Source organism: Apaloderma vittatum, unplaced genomic scaffold, assembly GCF_000703405.1.
Source record: "Apaloderma vittatum isolate BGI_N311 unplaced genomic scaffold, ASM70340v1 scaffold5801, whole genome shotgun sequence".
Taxonomy (NCBI): domain Eukaryota; kingdom Metazoa; phylum Chordata; class Aves; order Trogoniformes; family Trogonidae; genus Apaloderma; species Apaloderma vittatum.
This window is the reverse complement of record NW_009699579.1, coordinates 129866-151438: the sequence shown is the minus strand read 5'-3', so window position 1 is coordinate 151438 and position 21573 is coordinate 129866. Positions and strand designations below refer to the sequence as shown.

General features: G+C 39.5%; 1 protein-coding gene and 1 non-coding gene across 2 annotated transcripts in view; both read left to right on the top strand.

Moving 5' to 3' along the window:
* NAALADL2 (N-acetylated alpha-linked acidic dipeptidase-like 2) overlaps positions 1-21573 on the top strand; it is a gene marked incomplete at its 3' end in the record, with an annotated part of 181204 nt that overhangs the window by 40092 nt on the left and 119539 nt on the right. Inside the window, exon 2 of the mRNA XM_009878431.1 lies at positions 6544-6814. Coding sequence (XP_009876733.1) covers positions 6544-6814 — 271 coding nt within the window. The remainder of the gene's footprint in view (positions 1-6543; positions 6815-21573) is intronic.
* Positions 19290-19363, top strand: TRNAV-AAC. The gene has a single exon. It is a non-coding gene; the product is annotated as a tRNA-Val (tRNA).

Genomic DNA, 21573 nt, shown 5'->3' with positions numbered 1-21573 from the left:
ACAGAGTTTAACTCATTAGATTAACTCATAAGTCACAGGATTGCTTCAGCTGCTGTGCGCACATCATTCAATAACAGTTTTCAACAATTTTCCTCCTCCATCAATAATAAGATGGGATCAGTAGTTTTCCATTAATAGACAGTTAAAATGTAATGGGCTCTTGAATTCTGAGTGAATATATAGAGCATACTGTTACATTAACATTATTTTAAAATACAATTACATTGTTTCTGTGTATGACACTAGAATAGGCAAGGCATCGGGTTTTACTGTAGGTGTTTATTTCCACAGTAAAAGATTGCATAACTGGAAGAATTGTTGTTTATTAAACAAAAACATCTTAAAGAACCTTTTCCAGCTTAAAATGGCATGCTCTTGCTGAAAACCAAGATATTTGGAGCTATAGATTTTTGTTTCAAAAATCTTCTGAGCTTAAAATAGACTAGAAGAGGAGTTGAGGGATTTTGGGTGTGCTTGCCCTGTTCTTACCCTCTTCTGTGCCATCACTTCATAGACCTTTGTTGGAATTTGTATTGGCATTCTGATGTTCTGAAGCATTTGGAAGATTTGAGTGCTGGCTGGATGTCAACGTAACTGGCATCTCAGTCTCTCAAAAAGCTTTGGAAAACTCACCTATGGCCAGTTCGTGACTTAGTAATGTTTCACTTAGGAACAGCGAACTGCTTGTTTTTCAATAAACTGTGGAATCACAGGATGAGAGAATCAATCATTTTTCAATGCCTTCCACCATCTGCCTCAAATGCAAGTGTGGCTTATATGCTGGTGTGGGGAAGTTGGATTCAAACTATCCCTACTAGTTTTATTTTAAAAATATAAAAGGCATTTGACTGATGCAGTGGGTAGTAGCAATATGCTTGGTAGTCCTGTAGTGGCCAAAAAAAAAAAAAAAAGTACAAAATAGCTAAGCTTGGAAGCCAGCATGGGCTGAGATCTGAGGGTGTTCTTCAATCCCATGACAAAGAACTTCTCAGGAAAATGAAAGGTTTGACCTGAAGCCATTGTACATGTAATTATACTATGAGAGTATAAGGTACACATGTTCAGGTACTCCTGCAAAAGTCTAATAACTAGGTGGACCTAAATATGGTATAAAAATACTATGACATTTTGTTTAAAAGTACTTTGTGCCTGCTCGTGGTATAATTTTCTAAATAGATGACTCAAGTCCCTTTTCATCGAAAATACCCCAAAGCCATATATCACATAATGTAGAGTTTAATATGTTTTGGTTTGGTTGGATTTTTTTTGTGTTTTTTTTTAAAAAGACATTTTTCTGCTAGAAAACTGCACAACCAAATCCAGAGCCAGTGTTCTGTTATCTGGTGATACGCAGTTTTTATGGTTTCATGAATTATGTTTGCTCTGTGTCTGTGAAAAGTAAAACCTGTCATAACCCATACTTGAAGTTAATCGCATGAGATCTGTATTGCAGGCACTGTGCAGCATTTGTCGAGGTACGCGGGTGCAGATCTGTGAATGCTCCATGTGATGGCAAAAGCGATATGTTATTACCCAAGAATGAATGGGGGTTCTGGCTTTCCCATCTTAGGGCAGACCACGCGTTCACCCCTGTGCTCTGGTGATCCCTAGGCTAGGATGTTTCCGTTGAGCAGGGCTGGCAGAAAGTCCTGCCCTCCCATGAGGGGTCCATCTCCAGTGGAGAAGTTGCTGCAGGTGGTGAGACTGATTGGCGAAAAAAACCAGGTGTAGGTAAGCAGCAGCATCATGTCATGTAGAACATAGGAAGTTCTACCTCAACATGAGGAGAAACTTCTTTACTGTGAGGGTGATGGAGCCCTGGCACAGGCAGGTTGTGGAGTCTCCTTCTCTGGAGACTTTCAAACCCACCTGGACGCGTTCCGGTGTGGCTGCCCTAGGGGATCCTGCTCTGATAGGGGGCTGGACTAGATGATCTCTAGAGGTCCCTTCCAACCCTGAGCATTCTATGATTCTATGATGCATAGTGCCTGACTCATATCTGATGTCCAAATGTTATGTTTAACCAGAGCTTTCCATTGCTTTCCTGCTGTAGGCCAGAATTATTTTCTTTAGGATTTAGGAAGCATATCTGAATAGACTCACCTCTTTGTTTTGGCCGTTACTGTGGTGGTCGTTGTGTGATGGGAGTGAACACGGCACCAGATTTCTTGTGACCCATGAATTCCACAAAATGACTGTTAGTATTGGAGCTAAAAACACGCCCAGAATATCCAGAATGTGTGGAGAGTAATGGCAAACGTGACAAAAGGTCACGTCAGAGCTCTGCTTTCTGGAGCAGTAGTTGGACGCCTCGCAATGTAACCTGAAGAGCCTGAAGTGGTTCTCGATCCTAAGCCGCATGTTTACACCATGGGAATGTTTCTCCTACATGTTCTAACCTCCTGATAAATGTTTATCCTCTCTTAGATTTGGGTTTTATTTATTTTGGAGTCAGCAGATTTGTGGCAGTCAGTTCAGACCACGGGACAGGTTGGAGCCCAGGCAATTGAGCACCCTAATTAACAGGAACGTGTGATTAAAAGTTGAGCAGATGTGGCTTGGGCAGGTGGTATTTCCTGAGTGCATTTAGGTTGCTGTGTGTACACACTCTGTGTGATGGATACAAATAAATACTGCTGTCTGTGACTGCGAAAAATACTTGTGCATATGCCGAGCAGTTGGTCTGTGCGAGTGCTGTGCGCTCGCCCGGCACTGCTGAAACCGCCACGTCTCGGCTCTTAATGGACTGAAACGAATTCTGAAATCCTGAACATATGTAAACATTTTTAAAACTCAGCCTGGACAATGTTTGCGGGTAGGAAAATAGACATATGCATGGAAGTCTATAAATATAATAACCCCATGTGATGTATTTTTGCATCGTTTTTTGATTATCTGCTACCAGCTACCGTTGGAAACAGCGTATTAGACAAGATAATGCTTTGATGTGATGTGGCTTTACAAAAAGTGGTGCCTGGTGAATTCACTGTGGCTCCCCAAAACCTGAAGGCAGCTATTCAGCTGAAAAATCATCCAATAAAAATTCAAAAATTATATTTGTTCTTATTTTTTACCTAAAATTCCAGTAATAACTTTATCAGCACTTTCAGTGAAGAGGAAGAAAATAAAGAGTAAAAATGTACAGTCAAAATTTGAGATTACGTATATTAGATTAACTTATAACTCTGCAAAAAATGAATTCCTCTTTAAATTTCTTTTGGTGGTAGGTGATTTCCTATTCTCATTGCAGTAGTCTCTACTTTTTAGAGAAGAAACCACACTTGCAGTTTATAATTGAGGGAAAACTTTTCCTTGTCAGTTTTTAAGATTAAATCTGTAGAATACCACTGCAGTTGGAGAATTGTTTGGGGTAGCAGTTTAACAGGGTCGTCTGATAAGGAATTATGTCATACAGCTATATTATTCCATCTTTTGATTGTTAGAGTGACTTATTGTAATTTTTCAGTATCTTTTGATCAGTATTTTGTAGTGTCCCGTAAACATTTTCTTGTCATTGTATCAAAGTGGGAAAACTTTACCATATAGAAGTGAAGCAGGGGATGCTTTCTGAATTTTAGGTACGATTTTATCTATTTGCTTCAGCTCAGGAGCCAAGTATTTTTGAGGTGGAGCAAAATACTCATGAAAATTTTATGTCTCGTTCTGGTGTACATTAGTTCAATATCTGGTCTATATTAGAAAGTAAAGGCAAGTAACTTGTGGAAATCTCTTTGAGAGAATCCAATAAAGGCACAATATTATTCGGAGTGTTATTGTTATATTTATTAACCTTGATTCTAACTTGAGACCAAATCTTAAGTCTGTGGAGGGTTCATTTCAATAAATTATGCAAATTTAACGTAACTGAGATGTGCTGATTACCTTTATGATTATTCCCATTGACTGAACCTGAGCGAGTAGCTGAATAAAGTATCCTTTTTAATGTGAGTAAGGGAATCAAAAATTTGGCTGACGTTCTTAAAGGCAGTACTGTAAATGGAAATTGGCAATCGCGTTGCTATTGATTCCTACCGTGTATGCAGCCGCTTGTGAAAGTGAGAAACATAATCATCCCCAGGGCCTGGTTCTTTCCACTGCTTAAATATTACTGCTCCGAGTCTCGGTGCCCTGGAAGTTTTAGGAAGCAAGTTAATTGACAATTTGTAGAGGAGGACTGCGAAGCGCATGTGAAGTGTTGGGATTTTTCCAGGACGAACTGCCAAAATTCACACTTCTCCGAGTTCTGTTGGGTTTAGGAAATAATATTTTTTCATGTTTTACTTGTTACCTAACCAGTATGCAACAAAAATCATGAGTTAAATTAGCTCTGAGTTGAAGTCCATGCAGTCAGCAGAATTATACCAAAAAAAGTGCAAGTCAGTGGCTGTAAGAAATCTGCCAAAAAAAACCCCCATCTCGCTGGTGATGTTCATAAGATTTATCAAAGTAGTCTAATATGTGCTGATTTATAGTAACATAATGTGTGCTTATAATTTGCAATTTGATTTTAACATGCTCTAGAGACATTATGGAGTAAATAGTGAGTGTGCTCATTTCTTTTAACTTAATCAGATACGTTGTCACAAAAGTTTCAAAGACTTTCCTATTTAATTATGAAGTGGAAAGTAACTTTACAACTAAGGGAACAATTTGCTTATTGTATCTTCTTTGTTTAATGCTTAATTCCTTTCATTTAAACTGAATACTTCTTGCTGCAATTTGCCATAACCTTATTGGCCTGAGATAAGTCTCTTCAATTATTTATTCTATTAATGTTTCTATCACCTAAGGGAAGTGCAGATATTCTGTTAATGATTGGGTTAATCAAACAACTTTCTGTATTCCTGCACTACCAGAGTTTATGTCATTACATTAGCAGGCACAGGAGATGAAATTGGAAACCTGTAATATACTACAGATTGGATTAACTCATCTGTTTTGTGTAGACTGCTTGAAGACTTATTTTAGATAATTTAAAAAGATTAAATCTGCAAGACAGTTATTCCTCATGTCAACGTAAATCCAGTGCTCTTGTAAGGACTCTGAGTTTTGAACACGAATAACCTTGCTGTTGCACCATGGTCTGGGTTACAACATATTTCTTTAAACTGAGAATACATATTTTTCTTAAATTGTTTGGATGCTGGAATACTTATTTCACCCATATAAGGTGATGATGGGCAGTAGAAGTTTGAATGTAGCGTGCCATTTTTGAGCTATTTCCTTGCTATAACTAGGTGTTACAACTTCACTTGTTTGCCTGCTCAAGGTTTCGACGTTACCTAGGCAGTGAATGGTTTGGGTTTATTTTTAAAGTCTGTTGAATCACAAGGTAGCTTTTTTGGGCTGGAGAAGGGAGTCTTTGTGGTTGCTATCTGTCATAAGCTTTCCTTGGCGGAGTTCCCCCTGGGGTTAGTGGAGGGCCCGATGGTAGCAGCGCCGGGAGCATCCTGCCTGCAGCATCGCGGCGGGGATCCGAGGAGCACAAGGGTGCCTGCAAAGCACTTGGTGGGATTCTCAAACACCTATTGCTTGCAAGAACGGTCTTAAAAAGACTGTGCATTATTCAGCTGTTGCTTCTGATGCGTGCAAGACAGCCAGGGTATTTTTTTAAGGTTTTAAGGCACCCTAAAGCATTTAAATATTACTGTCCTTTTTGCAAAGAGAAGGATGTGAGCAAGAATTCCAGGTAGTGTTGGTATCCACATGCTTGGAAATCAGTGACTCTGTGATCCTTAGTCTTGTCTCTCTCTCTTCCTTGCTTCAATTACATAAGTGCCTGCCTATGTAAGCAGAGAAAGCCTTTAGTTAATATTGAGTCTTTTGGCATTTGCTGGGGAGGAGGGTGTGCTTCGGTGCCATCACCATTGTCATCCTGCGGCCCGTCTGGTGGCAGGTGTTGAGCAGGGATACAAGCCCAGACCAACCCATCTGAAGTCTCAGTCAGCCTGTCTGGTAGATACTGCCAAAATAATTTCCAGGCTCGTGCTGTGTGCTTGCCAGGCTGTTAGCTCTGATGATTCTTCAGTGCAGGTAGGAAATCCGAGGAAAACTTCCTGATAGCTAGCACAATATTTGGGGGAACAGTTCCATTCCCTTCAGCAAATTTGCTGTACTTGATGAATTTAAGCCAAACATACAGTTACAACTAATTTTCAGCATCACGCCCTCCCTGAAGTTGCTGAAACGTTACTCTAGGTTGCCTTCTTCATATTAAGTGGTTGGTTATATTGATGTTATATCAGAAACTTGATCAGCACCACAGAGATGAATTTTGAAATAATTAATGCAATAGTTTCTATAGGATTCTTTGATTCAATTGGAAATGTTTCTTATAAATACATCTTCTTTCTTATTTTTGTTCCTCAAAATCAGTTGGTTTTTCTCTTGTAATTGGTAAGAAATTATTTGGGGGGGGAAAAAAAGGTGGTTTTTTTTAATGTTTGATGCTACAATATGAATAAATTTGTGGACTGATGCATGCTAAGGTACAAGTGTCCTGGTGAAAAACTAAAATTGTGTTTACTTGTGTATTTCTTCTAGAGATTTGTTACAGTTTCCTAGAGAAGATGATGTAGACATTGCAATGAAAATTCTAGTTCAGTGGACTTCCCAAGGTCTTGAAGATGTCCAGCTGGTAAATTATTCTGTTTTGCTTGACCTACCGGGCTCTTCTTCAAACACAGTAACTCTGAAAAACAGCGGTGAATGCTTTTATCCTAGTGGACAGCAATGCAACAGAGAGACCAAAACGCGTCATAACCAAGACCTCCTGTACTCGTATGCAGCTTACTCTGCCAAAGGAACTCTAGAGGTAACGTGTGTCTCCATCGTTTGTGGCAAAGTAGAGGTGAAAACCATCCGGTTTTGCTGAACTTGGCTGGCAAAGTACACATGCTGAAATCCTCAGTGTTAAAATAAACATATTTAGGTAAAATATGTGGCCAGTCTTGACTGCTACTTGAAAAATTGTCGGACTTTAAACATTTCATATGTTTTTGTTGGCTTTTTTTTTTTTAAAAAAATCCTGTCTGAGTTTATGAATTGGCATCTTTTGCTTGGCTGTAGGAAGCTGAAAGCTGTGTCCAGAGCTACATTTTATCCTTGGTGGTGTATCAGTGCTACTGGCTTGAGGGATGCCTGTAGGAAGGGTGCAATGAGGTTTTCTGCAGTGAGACCGGCAAGAGTACTGGGCTAATACCTGGAGCTCCTGAATTATGGTCATGGATCTCACATGCTTTCTTCTGTGGCAACTCAGTTGACGCATCTGCTCTGTTTCCTCGTGAAAACCCTGATTTGTAGTTTTATCTTACTGTAGCTTTTGTTAGGAAGTTTTGTCAGCGAAAAGATCCTGCCTATTGGGATTTGTTTCTTGCCAAGTGAAATAAGATCTTGAATTATCTTGGTTTATCCTCTTTACTGTCTTCACTATCTGCCTTCTTGTATTTGCTTTCAAAATATATTGGGGATGCACAAAGGGGTCATTATTTCTGTTTACATTCCTAGCTGAGATCGTATAAATCTCAATACATTTTTCTGAAATATAAACAGTGCAATTTTGCTGCTAACTGCATTCATGTTGTCTTTTTCCTTTTTAGAAAGAGGTTACATGTTACTGCAATGATGTGGGGATTCTTATATTGTGGTTTCTTTATTGTTTAAAAGATGTATTTGTTGTCCTGACTTAGAACACTAATAGATGATATAGGAACAGATTGTGAACGGCATTGTGTTTGGAGGATACCTCTTCCAAAATACCTTCATGCTTTATGAATATCTTAACATTTATAGCATGTCAGTGACTGAATTTCTAACAGTAAAGTAGAACTGTTCTGTGTTTTTTCTTTTGTTTTTTTTTTTTGATAGTGCTTGCCCATAATGTTTATTGGTAACATGTAATGTGGAAAACTTGCAATGAGTCAAAACGAAGAAAGTTGCATGATGGTAACTAACCCCTTTTATGGACTATTAATTAGGGGGCCGATTACCTCAGTGGTTTGAGCGCAGTGCTGGCAACAAGGACCAACACCGAGGTCGCGGGTTCGATTCCCGCTCGGTCCCCATGTGTTGCCTGGTCTAGTCGAGAGGTGGCGTCCCTGCCCAAAACAGGGAGATTGGACTAGGTGATCTCTAAGGTCCCTTCCAGCCTAGGCCATTCTATGATGATGATAATATACTTTTGCATTTTAGACTGTAGGAAAAAAGAAGGCTGGCAGTAAGTCAGATTCTTAAGCTTCTCATCCTGAAGTCCACAAGCTTCAGCTTTTCTTTTTGTTTAAAACATTGAAGCTTCTGAGTCCAAGGGATTTACTTCTGAGAGAGGGAATGAAGTTCACAGACAAAATCACAGAATGTCAGGGGTTGGAAGGAACCTTAAAAGATCATCTCGTCCAACCCCCCTCCCAAAGCAGGATCACCTACAGTAGGTCACACAGGAACGCGTCCAGGTGGGTTTTGAATGTCTCCAGAGTTCATTGAGAGAGAGAGACTTCTCTTCATCTCCTGTTTCTCTGTACGTTACATGCCTACTTTCCATAATGAGTCTCATCGTTGTTATCTCCATACAGCCTCCATGCTGGGGCTCTCTCAACTCAGCAATGTTGTATGTTGTTAGGAAGTGAAATGGAGTAAGCAAGGCTGGGTCCTAACCTGCATGATGCTTGCTTTAATTTTTCCTCAGGCAAGTAAAAAGTACTAATGAATGGGTTTGGCTTCTCACATTTATCACTTGTAAACTCAATATGTAATATTGTTTTCTCATTGTAACTTAATAAGAGTAACTGTAATGAGATAAAAGTACAGTTTGGCCTTTGAGATTTCATTTCATGAAAATCGATGTGTTGCTAAAAAATTAATCAGATTAAAGGAAATCCAATGTTCTGGGAAAAATCATCGATGACATTACCAGCAATGTATATACCACTTTCAGTTATATTGCAGGGCAGTTTTCTCTGCGAGTTCTGCAAAAACAAGGACCAAACAGACAGTGTTTTACTCACTAGGGCTGGACCTTGGCCTTAGCAAAACTTGAAGCTTGTGCTTGAGCCAAAGAATGACTCTCTTTGTGCACAGTTTTGCAGTCAGTTCATTGAGATACTTAGCACCCTCACAAAACTTCAGATGTTTTCTTTTATTCTTCAGAAAGTCTACTTGAAGTGTCCTTAGATCTAGAGTTTTATCTAAAAGGGAAAATTTCCCATTTTGTTTAGGCTACAGATAAGTTGCTAATGCTCTAACCCTCCTGACTTTCAATCCTGCACAATAAACTCTACTATGATAACTAATGGGAGTAGAAAAACTTTAAATGGGAAGAAGCAAGTGGTGATTGTTGCTGGGTTCAGCCATCCTGATTGCTCGCAGTGGAACTACAAGTCGCTTATTTTGAATATCCTGCAGTTGGTTGTGATTGCAAAATCATGAGAGTTTGCCTGTGAAAAGGTATTCTTGTAACAGCTACTCATAATCTGAATAATTTTCTTTCAAATATGACACATCCTTAGTAGAAAATTTCTATTGCGTGTCACATAATCAGGTTGAATTGCTAATACTACTTTGGTGCTGCTGCTTCATTGTATCTCATTTTTATATTTGGTTTGCTAGAAGTTCAAGCAAATAAAACCATTAGGTTATTGCAGTCTGGCTACCAGCAGAGCTACAGCTCTACTTTCATATCGACAGGATTATTTGTAGAATAGCAAGACTCATTTTCTTTGACCACCTGTCATGTCCATTCATCATATGGCCGTTGTTTATGAGCCATCCAATTTGTGTTTTCTGGTAACAGTCTAAATACCATTTGTGAGTAAAAATGTTAGCATTTGTGATCTGAAATCTACTTCAAAAACCTGCTTAGTGCCATTGTGATGGATGGTGCACTTTACTACTTCTCTATATTTCATCAGGCCCAGAAAAGGTGACACTGTTTACTCATCATGGTGACAGGCAGGGCAGCCTACAGTTCTGGAGAGGGCTGTCTAGTCGGTTTTGAAACAGATATTGCAGCAGTTATGTAAATAATATATATTGTAGACTAGGTCAGTTGAAGAAAAGAACGACATGTAAGATATACTTTTATTAAAACTTAAGTATCAGCCACCTTTTATAGAGCCTTAAACTTTTTGACTGCTTGAGGAAAGCACAAAAGCCACTCTGGACATATATAAAGGGAAATTACATTGCATCAAATTTATGTGTTAAATCAAAATAGGTTGTCAAGCAGTATCTAGCTCGGTCCCTGAGTGAGTGCAGTGCGGTGAATTCAAATGTGCTGCTCCCTGCCTTCACGGTGCGCGGTGATCTGCAAGCTGTGGCCGCGTGTGCTGTCACCGGTGGAGCGGTGGAGGGATGAGCTGCAGAGCCATCAGCGAGAGCCGTGGGGAGGCGTGTGTGAACCCCCAGAGATCCGGCGTCCTCCTTCCAGTTCCGTGTTGGTAGGCAGTGTCAGCGTGGGTGCGTGCTGTAGCCCATCTGTTAACGCACGCGGTGGGGATCCCCGAGCGCAGCAAAGCGTAAGTGAGGATCCGCCTGGGCTGGAGGCGCAGCAGAAGGCTGGGTGGCACCTGGGTCGTCAGGGTGGTTGGTGTAAGGCAGGCCCACTGAGTGCAGCGAGCTTCAGGAGCAAACGAGTCAGCTTTGGGGCTGCAGTGTCCGTCTGTTCTGTCTCCTGTTTCTTTAACAGCTGTAAAGAGAGAATCAGAGCAGATGTAATGGTTGGTGTGTTGGGACAGCATTCAAGGGCAGGCTGAGTAAAGCAAAATGAAGATTTTATTTGCTTTGTATTCTCTGATTATATATTTTTTTAAATTATGTTCGCATGACCTGAAATTTTCCCCACTTTCCTTTCACCTTAAATTTACTCACTCCTTGCTTTATGGAAGTGTTAAGGAACTTTTAGCAATCCCAGCTCTATTTTAATACTTCAAACAGAGATATTTACTGCCCTCTGTTATACATCATTGTCTCATGCTTCTCTGCCTCTTCAGGACAACTGGCTGCTAAATGCACCCTTTTGATTTCTTTGCTGGTTCTCTGTCCTTTTTGGTTTTGTTCCCCCCCCCCCTTCCTCATGGATGCTCTCAGCAAGTCTAGCAAGACATCACTTTTATTTTCTGGACCTCGTACACTGAAAGGATTATGTTGGTTCAGGAGCCAGGAGAGGATGCAAGAAAAGCACAAGTACTGACATGTTCTTGAAATGGGAATGCATGTGTGGGCAGGGATTTGATGGTTCCATGGACAGAAATGAACCATGCCCATCTCCAGGGCAGTTCTCCCAACGCATGACTCTGTCGTCTTCGTCGTCTGATCCCTCCTCCATCCCTGGTCCTGGCTGCTCAGACTTCTCTGCTCTGTCACCTCTCTTCCCTGCCATCATCCACATTCCCTGACTGATTCTACCCATTTCTCTCTTCGAAGTGTCTGTTGATTTTAGGCGTTTTTACTCCCAGCTCAGCCAGTGGTATCTCTGATTAGTTTCGGAAGGGCTGCAGGGAGCAGACAAGTGCATATGCCGACTGTTTGCCTCTGTCTGCAATATGCAGAAGAGATTCCCTGCATCTGTTGATAGCGTATCAGCCTGCTACGGTTCATTTGTTTTGGTGACATTTTCTCAGCTAAATGAGAACCCACTGCAGAGATTAATGCAACCTGAAGCAACACGAGAAGTACAAACCCATCTGTTAAGCTCACTCAGCGATCTTCCCACCATTCTTCAATCTTGCAAGATGGGAATAAGGGAAGCAGGACTCAGATTGCTGTCTGATCCTCTTTCGCAAGGAGAGGGGCTTGCTCACTTCTTACCGGGTACCCCATTTTCTTACGGCTGTGCTGAGATGCCTCTTTCCTCCATCCCTCCCCTTCTTTCCAGAGTCATAGAATCATAGAATTGTCAGGACTGGAAGGGACCTTAAAGATCATCTAGTTCCAACCCACCTCCATGGGCAGGGTCATCCCCCGCTAGATCAGGCTGCCCAGAGCCCCATCCAGCCTGGCCTTAAAAACTTCCAGGGATGGGGCTTCCACCACCTCTCTGGGCAACCTGTGCCAGTGTCTCACCACCCTCATGGTGAGAATCATAGAATATCAGGTTGAAAGGGACCTCAAGGATCACCTAGCCCAACACTTTAAGGTAAAGAAATACAGTTTAAATGAGATGGCCTAGCACCCTGTCAAGCTGAGCCTTAAAACTGTCTGAAGTTGAGGAATCAACCACTTCCGAAGACTATTCGGATATCTAGTTGCTCTCATGATGAAAAATTTTTCTTTGCAGTCCAATTGGAATCTCCCCAGGAGCAACTTGTATCCATTACCCCTTGTCTTTTCCATGTGACTCCGTCTTCTTGGTAGCCACCCTTTATGTACGGATAATAAGGTCTCCCCCAGGCCTTCTCTTCTCAAGGCTGAACAAACCCAGTTCTCTCAGCCTTTGTTCATATGGCAGGTCTTCTAGTCGACTGATTATCCTCGAACCCCTTCTCTGGACCCTTTCCATCCTGTGCTTTACTCTGGAGGAAGATGGGAGTCTTCCTCTCCTCTACTGCCTGCTCCTCTAATTTTTCCCACTTCTTGCAGCCTCCACACTTGTGTGCCGACAGTCTTCCCCCATCTCTGCTCGGCCTTTGCCGGGACGCAGACCCACTTCCTTGCGGTACTTGCAGCTCATTCTGCTCCTTGCTCTGCACCAAAAGGTTGTGAGTTCCTCTGGAGGCACAATGCATCAGGAAGTCCTTGACCCAGGAGCTTGCTTTCATTTGAGGCGGTTGCATCGTGCTGGAAATGTGATTAGTGCACCCTTATTATCTTTTATCTCCCCTCTAGCTAATCAGTGGTAGTTCCGTTAACAATATCTGAATTAAGATTGGTGTCAGCGGGTTGGTTTTAGAAAATTTTTAAATCTTCCCAGGTTATTTTTATCCCCAGGCAAAATTTCCAAATGAACCTTCTGCAGCACGCTCGCTTGCATATCTTGAATTCCAGAGGCAGAGACTGCATGTAATTTAGGTTAAATAATCACAGCATCTCACCCTAAGTGTTTCAGTCATTTTCGATGGCACATTGTTGCAAAATACCAAGCAAGAGGGAATCTTAATACATGTGTGCATCTAATTCTTTTAGGCATGCCAGTTTAGTTCATTATTATCTTTATTAGCCTTTTCTAAAATTTCTTCTTGAAGAGGCATGTGCTAGCTAAAATGAATCCCTAGCAAGAGAAATCAGTTTGCAGATGGTTAGGGCTATAGGTTGAATAACATATACACACAAATGAGAAGAATCATGCAATTTTTGTAACATTTAGTCGTTTTAGAGGAGCTTTATTTATCTTCTATTTATACAAGAGTTTCTTAGAAACCTCTTCCACAAATAATCATAATTTAAAACACTGCTCTGCATACCAAGTAGGCACAGCAAATTTTCAAGACAATCTCACTAAGAATATGGATTTTAGAATAGACTTGACCTTTAAACAGAAAACAACATTCAGCATTAACTACAGCATAGCTGCCACTCCATTATAATTACATATAGAAAGCTGTGAAATGCAATGTGAACGTTATGTAATTTAAAATTGCCGTCAAGGAGTACAAAAATGATCATTGAAGAGATGTCCTGCAGAACATCCTGTCACTTTTCTGGCATATATCACATAACCATTCATAAATAAAGTTGTACAGTTCCCTAAAAATAATAGTAGTGCATTAGTGCATAGTACGCACAAAACCCTGGTTAATATTGCTGCAAGATCTTTGTATCACTGAAGGGCAGGGTTTCAAAGATGCAAATGGCTATTGCTGCAAAACCTTTTGCTGTTTTAGAATTACGAGTCAATACTGTGCAAATAAAACAGTAGTAGTGACATTTTAATAATAATGTCATTAATAATAAATGAGGGGTTTTAAATGAAAAAAAAGCAAAAGGTGAGGCATCTTGATATCTACAGATATAACAGATCACTGAGCACTTCCATGCCATTGCACATAATCAGCTAAAGGCATTTTTCAGTAAAGCCTCTGTACAATATTTGAGAAGGAGCAGTGTTGAACCATAAACATTATTTATATTCCAATTGCCTGGTAAAAACTAAAGGGTGCAAACACTGAGGACTTGGGAAATAGATTTGGTGCTTTATTCAGGTTTTAGTGCAAGTAAAATTCCTATTGCAGGCAATGAGAACTACGTAATTTTTAACCAGAGTTGAATTTTGTGTGTTAGTAGTCACCGTGAGAGAATCCAGTTCTGCAAATGCATGGATCTCTGACAAACTCTTTTATTTTTAGTTGTTTTATTGTATAATGTAGGTTCAGTGAGTTTCAATCACCTACGCAGTTCAGCAGATGTCTGAGTTGACACCTTAACCAGTTAGTCTTCTTTTATGCCCAATTGTAGTTAAGGGTGTTTGGTGCAAACCTGAACACAAAGTTACTTGAGGTCAAGTGGAAGTCTTTCTGCCAAATCACGAGGCCCATTTTGCTTAGGTAGTGCTGTTCTTATTGGCTCCCTGACATTTCTTTTATATCTTCTTAGTAAATATGAACCTACCAACAACCTACCTGTGTTTTATGAGTTTGCAAAGGCAATATTGTCCTCAGAGGATGAATTCCAAGTAAAAAAACTCCTTCTGCTTTGAGTTGTTTGGCTCAGGGTTTAGGGATCTTTTTAATTTAAATTTATCCAGTGTTTTCAAGGTTTAAAACTTCCTTGAGGGGATCGCGTTTACACGGAAATCAAAAACGTGCTCCAACAGAGAGACTGCAAAACAAGTACTATCAGTTTTAAAAACAAATGATGGGATGAGAAAGATGACATGAGCAACAGCTACAGCTGATAGAATGAGAACAGTAGCAAAACATTTTTGTCTTTATATAATACTCATTTTCTGTCCCTAAAACTACTTACATAACTTCATTGTGTAAAAGAAGAAAGTAGTTTCATGTGTAAACAAGAAGGAACTAGTTAAAATCGTGCTTAGCTTTGTGACAGTTATGAGCGTAAAATACAATAGCTGAAACTATTGCTTTTTTTTTTTCCTTTTTTAGTTCATTTTTGAGGAGGAGAAGCAAGTGCTAGAACATTTTAAGGAACATTAGCAGCAGTAAAGCATCTGTCGTTGGAGACAGGTTACACTTTCCATGCCTAAACATCCCAGACATGGGAGCACGGCTGTAAGATTCTGACCCTGACAGTCTCAGGCGTCAGTCAGTCAGTCATAAGAATATGGATTAGAATCACTGTAAGGAAATTTATTTTTTAAGAACGAATGACTTTTCTGACATACTGCACTTGTTTTATTTTGTTTTTTTTGAAAGAAGTCTAAATAATAGTGGTGCTTCTCTAAAGTTGTTGTGACTTAGAGTGAGGCAGCTGCAAAGCATCAGGAGCAACTATTTTGATCTTTGATACAGAGTGAAAAATCTTATCAGCTGAAGCCTGAGCAATGTGTTTTATCTTAGAATCTATCTTTATCTACCAGTATAGTTTCTACAGTCAGTATTTCACAACATGTTGTCAAAATCTGAAAAACTTATTTTTTTTTTCTGAATAATATCAGCTCATTGAATGCTTTTCTGCAGGACTCTTTTTTTTTTCTCATTGATAAAGTCTTTCTAATATTTTGAAATGAAAGTAGCATTTGGAATCCAAAATAACTCTGAAGATTTCCTCTCTGTGTTAGGATGTGCTAATATGGAGTTCAAATGTAAGCTAAGATGACCACTTTGAAAGAGTGGAAATAAATTCTTTAAAAAAAAAAAAGCATACATGACAGGTTTTAAATGTAATCGAAACTAGTTGAGGATAAAGCTGTCATTATGTGAATAATTCGGTGAGGGCAGGTTTTAGTGACTTGTCTGGCTTCTTTGTTGAAGAATTTTGGTATAAAAGAGCAAAAGATGTATCTCTCTAGAGACTGCTTTGAGGAGTCCTGTGAACCTGGACACAGAGCTTTAATAGCAAGAAAGACCAAAAAGTGAATATGCCTCTCTCAGAAAAAAAACCCTTTGAAGCAAATGCCTTTTGAAAGCTTTTCAGAGCAGGATGAAAAAATGTGCAGCTGTGATACAGCTGGTTCAAAAAAACCCATCATATATAAGAACTGAATCTTTAAAATTATAAAAAAAGAAAAATAAACAAAACTGACCTGGTTACTAACCACAGGCAAGTCTAACTTTGGATCCAGGTGCAGTTGGCAGAAGTGCATTGGGTGTGTATGTGAGCTGTCAAAGTGCCAGAGCCTGTTCACTGGATGGACTAAAATGTCCTGAGAAAAAAACTTTCGTTCAGAATTTCACTTTTAAGCTGGCTGGAAATACAGTGCTTCTGACTGTGCCCACCAGTTATAACCCCAAGAGAGAAGTACCTGCTTATAGATAATAATAATAATAAAAATCAGTGTAAACTAAACAAAGCTGAAAATACACTGGTCTTCTCTTTTTCTGGAATTAGACATTCCAAGATTTTTTTTTTTCTGTGTGATATGCTGCCTCTTCCAGTAAATACAAATAAATCTCATGTCTTAACACCTCATGTAATGAATATTAGTTACTGTGTTTATCTCATTCATTAAGAGAGCCTTATTGTGAATTAATCATATGTCGGTTCTCATAATTATTTCTTACATTCCTGTGCTCTGTGGTTCAAAGAGAAGGTCACTGATCAATCACCAGCTTGTGACTGGCCCAAGAGTAGGTGTGCGTGAGGAAGATGATGCTTCAAGGAATTTATCTTCTTTCCACTGAATTATGTTGCCATGTAGAGTTAGTCGTGTCTCCTGTAAGATTCTCTGCTTCACACTGATGTCTTTGAGAGGCAGAGGGAGGTAAATGAGGAGACAGAAGGTCTGGCAATGACTTCAGCTGCCAGAGAGCAGCGCTGCTTCGTCCCCGCTCGCTGCGGGGAGGTTGGACTGGCTGACCTCCAGAGATCCCTTCCAGCCCAACCCTTTCTGTGATTCTGCGCTCAAATATGCAAGAGAACTCCTGCTGCGTTGTCATCCAGGAGAGATGTTCCTCCTACTGCAGGTCAGTGCTTGCCAGGCATGATCTTTACTTGAGGAGTCTTTTGGAGGATGAAGTAGTATAAAAACCTAGGAATTATAAAAGAATTGCCGCAAAAGAATTGCCGCATCGTTCTTCTAACCAAAATTCTTATCCAAAAACAATTCTTATGTCTTTGTCCATGATGTGCTTTTGCTTATAAAATTCTTACGTTTTGAGGCTAAAAAAAAATACTACAATTGTGCAGTGGCACAAACTAAAAATCTCGAATGAGAAATCCTATCAGTATGTGGACAGTGTTAGGCTCAGGATCTGATGGGTAAGGTTGGCTCTTTCAATTCAGATCTTTCCCTGATGATCTTACTGCCCTTGTCCTAATGCCTGTAGTATTGCTCTGCCTGAAATCAACATTCATAATTTTTCAATTTCCTTTGCAGACAATGAAGATAATTTCTTCACAATGTATAGTGTTTGTGAAGAAGGTACCAAAAATGTAAAGAGAAATATGAACACTGTGTGGTTTTTTTCTCATCTGTTGAATGTAGTCTTTTGAATTGGTTAAAAATCAGAAAAGGGGCTACTTAATTTTGAAAGATAGACTTAGGGAAATTTGTGGTTTAGTCAGAATTCATGAGAGCGCATACTGAGCTCCTTGTTTCTAGATTCTTTCTGGTGACTGTTCAATATTCTGAGCAGGAGGAATCATGACGGGTGGAGAGAAAGGACTGAGTACGAATTTCTGTCATAACTGATAGTTCTGTAATAGTGGCCCTAACTTCTTTAACTGAGAACTGTACCAGAGTGCACTATTACTACGATAATACTGGGCGCTTCTCTACTGCTGTAAAAGAGGCTGACCTGGATTCCATACTGCGTGGAAGATGTGGGAAGCTGTTCAAATCCAGCTTCAGACAGGTTCCAGTGATGACAAAGCTTTTACCTTAACCAGTAGAAATCATCTTGATGAGTCAGGTCAGATTACTTCTTCTTCCCACCAAGTTGTCCAGATTCCAGACTTTTCCATGTCTTTTAGATAATGTGAACATTTTTCCAGCTTTTGAGGTGCAGTCTAACAGGACGGCGCTGTACAAGTTGGATACTTCACTCGGGCCCTTTCCTAAAAAGAAGCAGCTTCTGTCCTTTGCATGGGATTTCTTCTTCTTCTCCAGGATTTTCCATTGCTGCTGAGAGCACAGGAACCAAGTTCACAAATTTTCTATTTTGTTTCTGGAAAAAAAATTAGAGATAAATGTTCAAAACGTCACTGAAATTTGGCACAATTTCAGAAAATCTTCACTCTAATCTTTGGAAAAACATAAGCTAAAGCTGAGCTAGTAATTATGTTATAGGAAGGATACCTGGCTGGGACCTATTCTAAAGTCCCATTTAATCTTTGCTGTTATTAGAAGATTAGCTATTTCTGAAAGATAAATGATGCTGCCATGTAAAAGCCTTTAGGTGACCAAGCAGTGTAGATTACAGTATCATATTTATTGACCAAAGGGGAATTCCAAGACAGTGAGTACATTTTAAAAAACAAAATATGGAAGCCTGAAACAACAAACTTCGCTTTCTTCCTGGTACGATTTTACTGTGTATGATACCTGAATCACATGCTATACGTGTGTCTTGTAAGGTAAGTCTGCTTTCTAAAATATTAGGCGATTGAAAAATTGGAATATGTACTTGTTTAATCACAGAACTTTCCTCTTCTTGCACACAGCCATCTTTACATTTGTCTGGGTCAGTCATTTGGGCCACTTATTTGTTACTGCTATTTTCACTGGAGTCCTCCTTTGAAATCTGAATGTATTTGTAATTTTGGAATGTATTTTTCCCCATTCCTTTTTCTACAGATGTACTTTAAAGGCCTCTCCATCTATGTACTGACTCAAAAAAAAAAAGTTCTCACAAGAAAGGGAAGATGTCATTTTCCTTTTCACAGCTGCGTGTTTGCTTCTCTGCATTTGATAAAATGCTTCTTTAATGCTCAGATTTGTGTTTACAGCACTATATGGTTGGGCATCTCTGATTATGTTCAAGTGCGTGATGCTTGGCCAAGCAAGGGCTATAAGTACTCTATGAAAAAGCATTTATTATACTCTGGAAAATGGAGTTCTCGCTGACATTTCTGAAAGTTCAAGTGCTCTCCTGATGCAGTGGATGACCTCGTCTTGTACATACACGTGATTATCTGCATCTCTGAGGTAGATGTCTGTTTTATCTAGGTACTTGCAGTAACAATAGCGTCGTTTTTATGTGCTTGTATAGCACGCGCAGAAATCCAGCTACCCTATAAGGGGGCCGGTTAGCTCAGTCGGTTGAGCGTGGCGCTAACAACGCTAAGGTCGCGGGTTCAATTCCCGTTCGGTCCCGATGTGTTGCCTGATCTAGTGGAGAGGTGGCATCCCTGGCGGCAGGGAGGCTGGATTAAAATGATCTCTAAGGTCCCTTCCAGCCTAGGCCATTCTATGATTCTATATATTTCTGTACGCTGCGTGAGAGTTGATTGGGAAACAGGTGTCTCATTTTCAAAATGTGTTCTGAGTCACGACAAAAATGGAAATGTTATGGTTGATAGTAGCTACAACTTAATGGTTGTAGCTATGGGAGGGAATGCTCGTTTTTTATTCAACGTATGATAAAAAGGCCATTGAAGGAGGACAGTCTGCAGCCTCTGGATGTTTTGCTTTAATTCTTCATATCTGAGAGTAGCCAATAAAACATCTACCTCACTGCAGTCCGGCCTTAAGAATTTGTTGAGCCCTGACGTAATGGGACTGAATTCTGACATAAAGCCATATAAATGAAAATTTTAAAGCCGCGTTTAAATCACACCATTATAATTTGTTGTGTACTTATGTAGCTTACCATTCGTTTTTTTGAGATGTCACATCACAGCTGAACAGTTCTGGTTTGTTTAGTTTATCCTTAGTCTGTGTAATTTGTAAATCTATATTTGCATGAATAATTACCCCTGAATAAGCTAAAACAAGTAGGCTGGCAAATACAGATTACTGTTTCTTCTTAGGAAAGTAAGATCAATGTGACTTTATGCTTCAGAGACTAGTGCTACTGAATATCTTTGCAGTTAACTGTTATAAAGATGGGGATATAAATAATGTTAAACATATACAAGAAAGAATCATTAGAATATAAAATTTTGTCACTGGTGGGGTGACAAATGATCAGCACTGTTTTATGAAAGTTTGAAATAATGAAATTTCTGATAGAGCTTTAGATGTCAAACGACACTGTGGCCTTCAGTATTTTATAACCAAAGCAACGTTCTTAGTAATTTTAAAAAAAAATATTGATTTAATATGACTGAAAACAAGCATGTTTTATTTCAGACTACTTGAAAAACTAGATTTGTATTTAAATCTAATTAGGGAAGTTGGAAAAAATTGTTTTGTTCTATGGATATCTTGCCGAATATCATGAAGTAAGAAGTTATATCCAAGTATTACTTTTGTGTTCTGGTAATGGCAAACTCTAAGAGTGTGATTTGGTACAGGGAGCTGAGGAGGAAGTAGGAATGAATTAAAAGAAGGAAAAATATAGTTGAAAATAGATGGAGAAGGGAGAGTCTACCTGGTGAGCATTGTCAGCAGGGAACTGAGCTATGTCACCTCAGATTTATTTGGAGTTCTATAACCATAAAACAGAGGTGAGGTTCTTTTCTGTAGGCTATCAAAAGGCTTCGATCTTAATTCAGTCTCCCTGGGAGTTGGTAGGAAAAAATACCCACGATGGGCTGTAAAAAGCAAGTTATGCCCCAGTGTCTTTCTAAAGATGATACTGCAACAGCAAAACCAGCCTGTAGGAGAAGGTTCCGTCGAGCCCTGCCTGGAGTGGAGCTGGGTTAGCTGGACAGATAGGATGAGGAGGAAGAGGAGTGTGTAAAATGTGTCTGTGACTGAATTTGCAAGGCCAAACTCTATCAAACTGAGGTTAAGGGATTTTTTTTATTATTTTTTTTTTCTTTCTGTGTTCCTGTTTTGGTACAAATTACAGTTTTAGCTGTCATTGTAATGTAGCGTGCAATTTTATGTAATAAAAACTAGACACAAGGAATCCTTTTTGACTGTAAGCTGACACTGTGAGTCATACTGAATTACTCTAAAATTTTATCGTATAGTGAGAATATTGAATTAAAAAAAGAAAACTTCTAGAGTAAGGTGCTAACCCATGAAGAAAAAAATGTCATGAATCTGTTGGAAGAGGAATGCCTCTAGGTAAAAAGCACCAGTTATTTAATGACCAGCCTAGTTATTTAATGACCCTGCACACAAACATTTTGCTATCTAGAGCAGTATTCAAGCTCTGTTATTTAAATCTGCCCAGACATTGTTGGTCAGGTGCATCTCTTAGTATTGTGACAGAGCAAAATCAGCTTCGATTAGTCCACATATGTAATAATTTGCTTTTTGGGGCTCAGACAGCACGTTCAAATTCAAATTGCATAAATCAGCTCTTTTTGGCTTGCCTCACACAGTTGCTTGGAAATACATTAGGTGGTTATTTTTCAAGGCATAAGATTATTATTTAATTTTTCTAATCAGACATGAAAAGCTCAAGGATA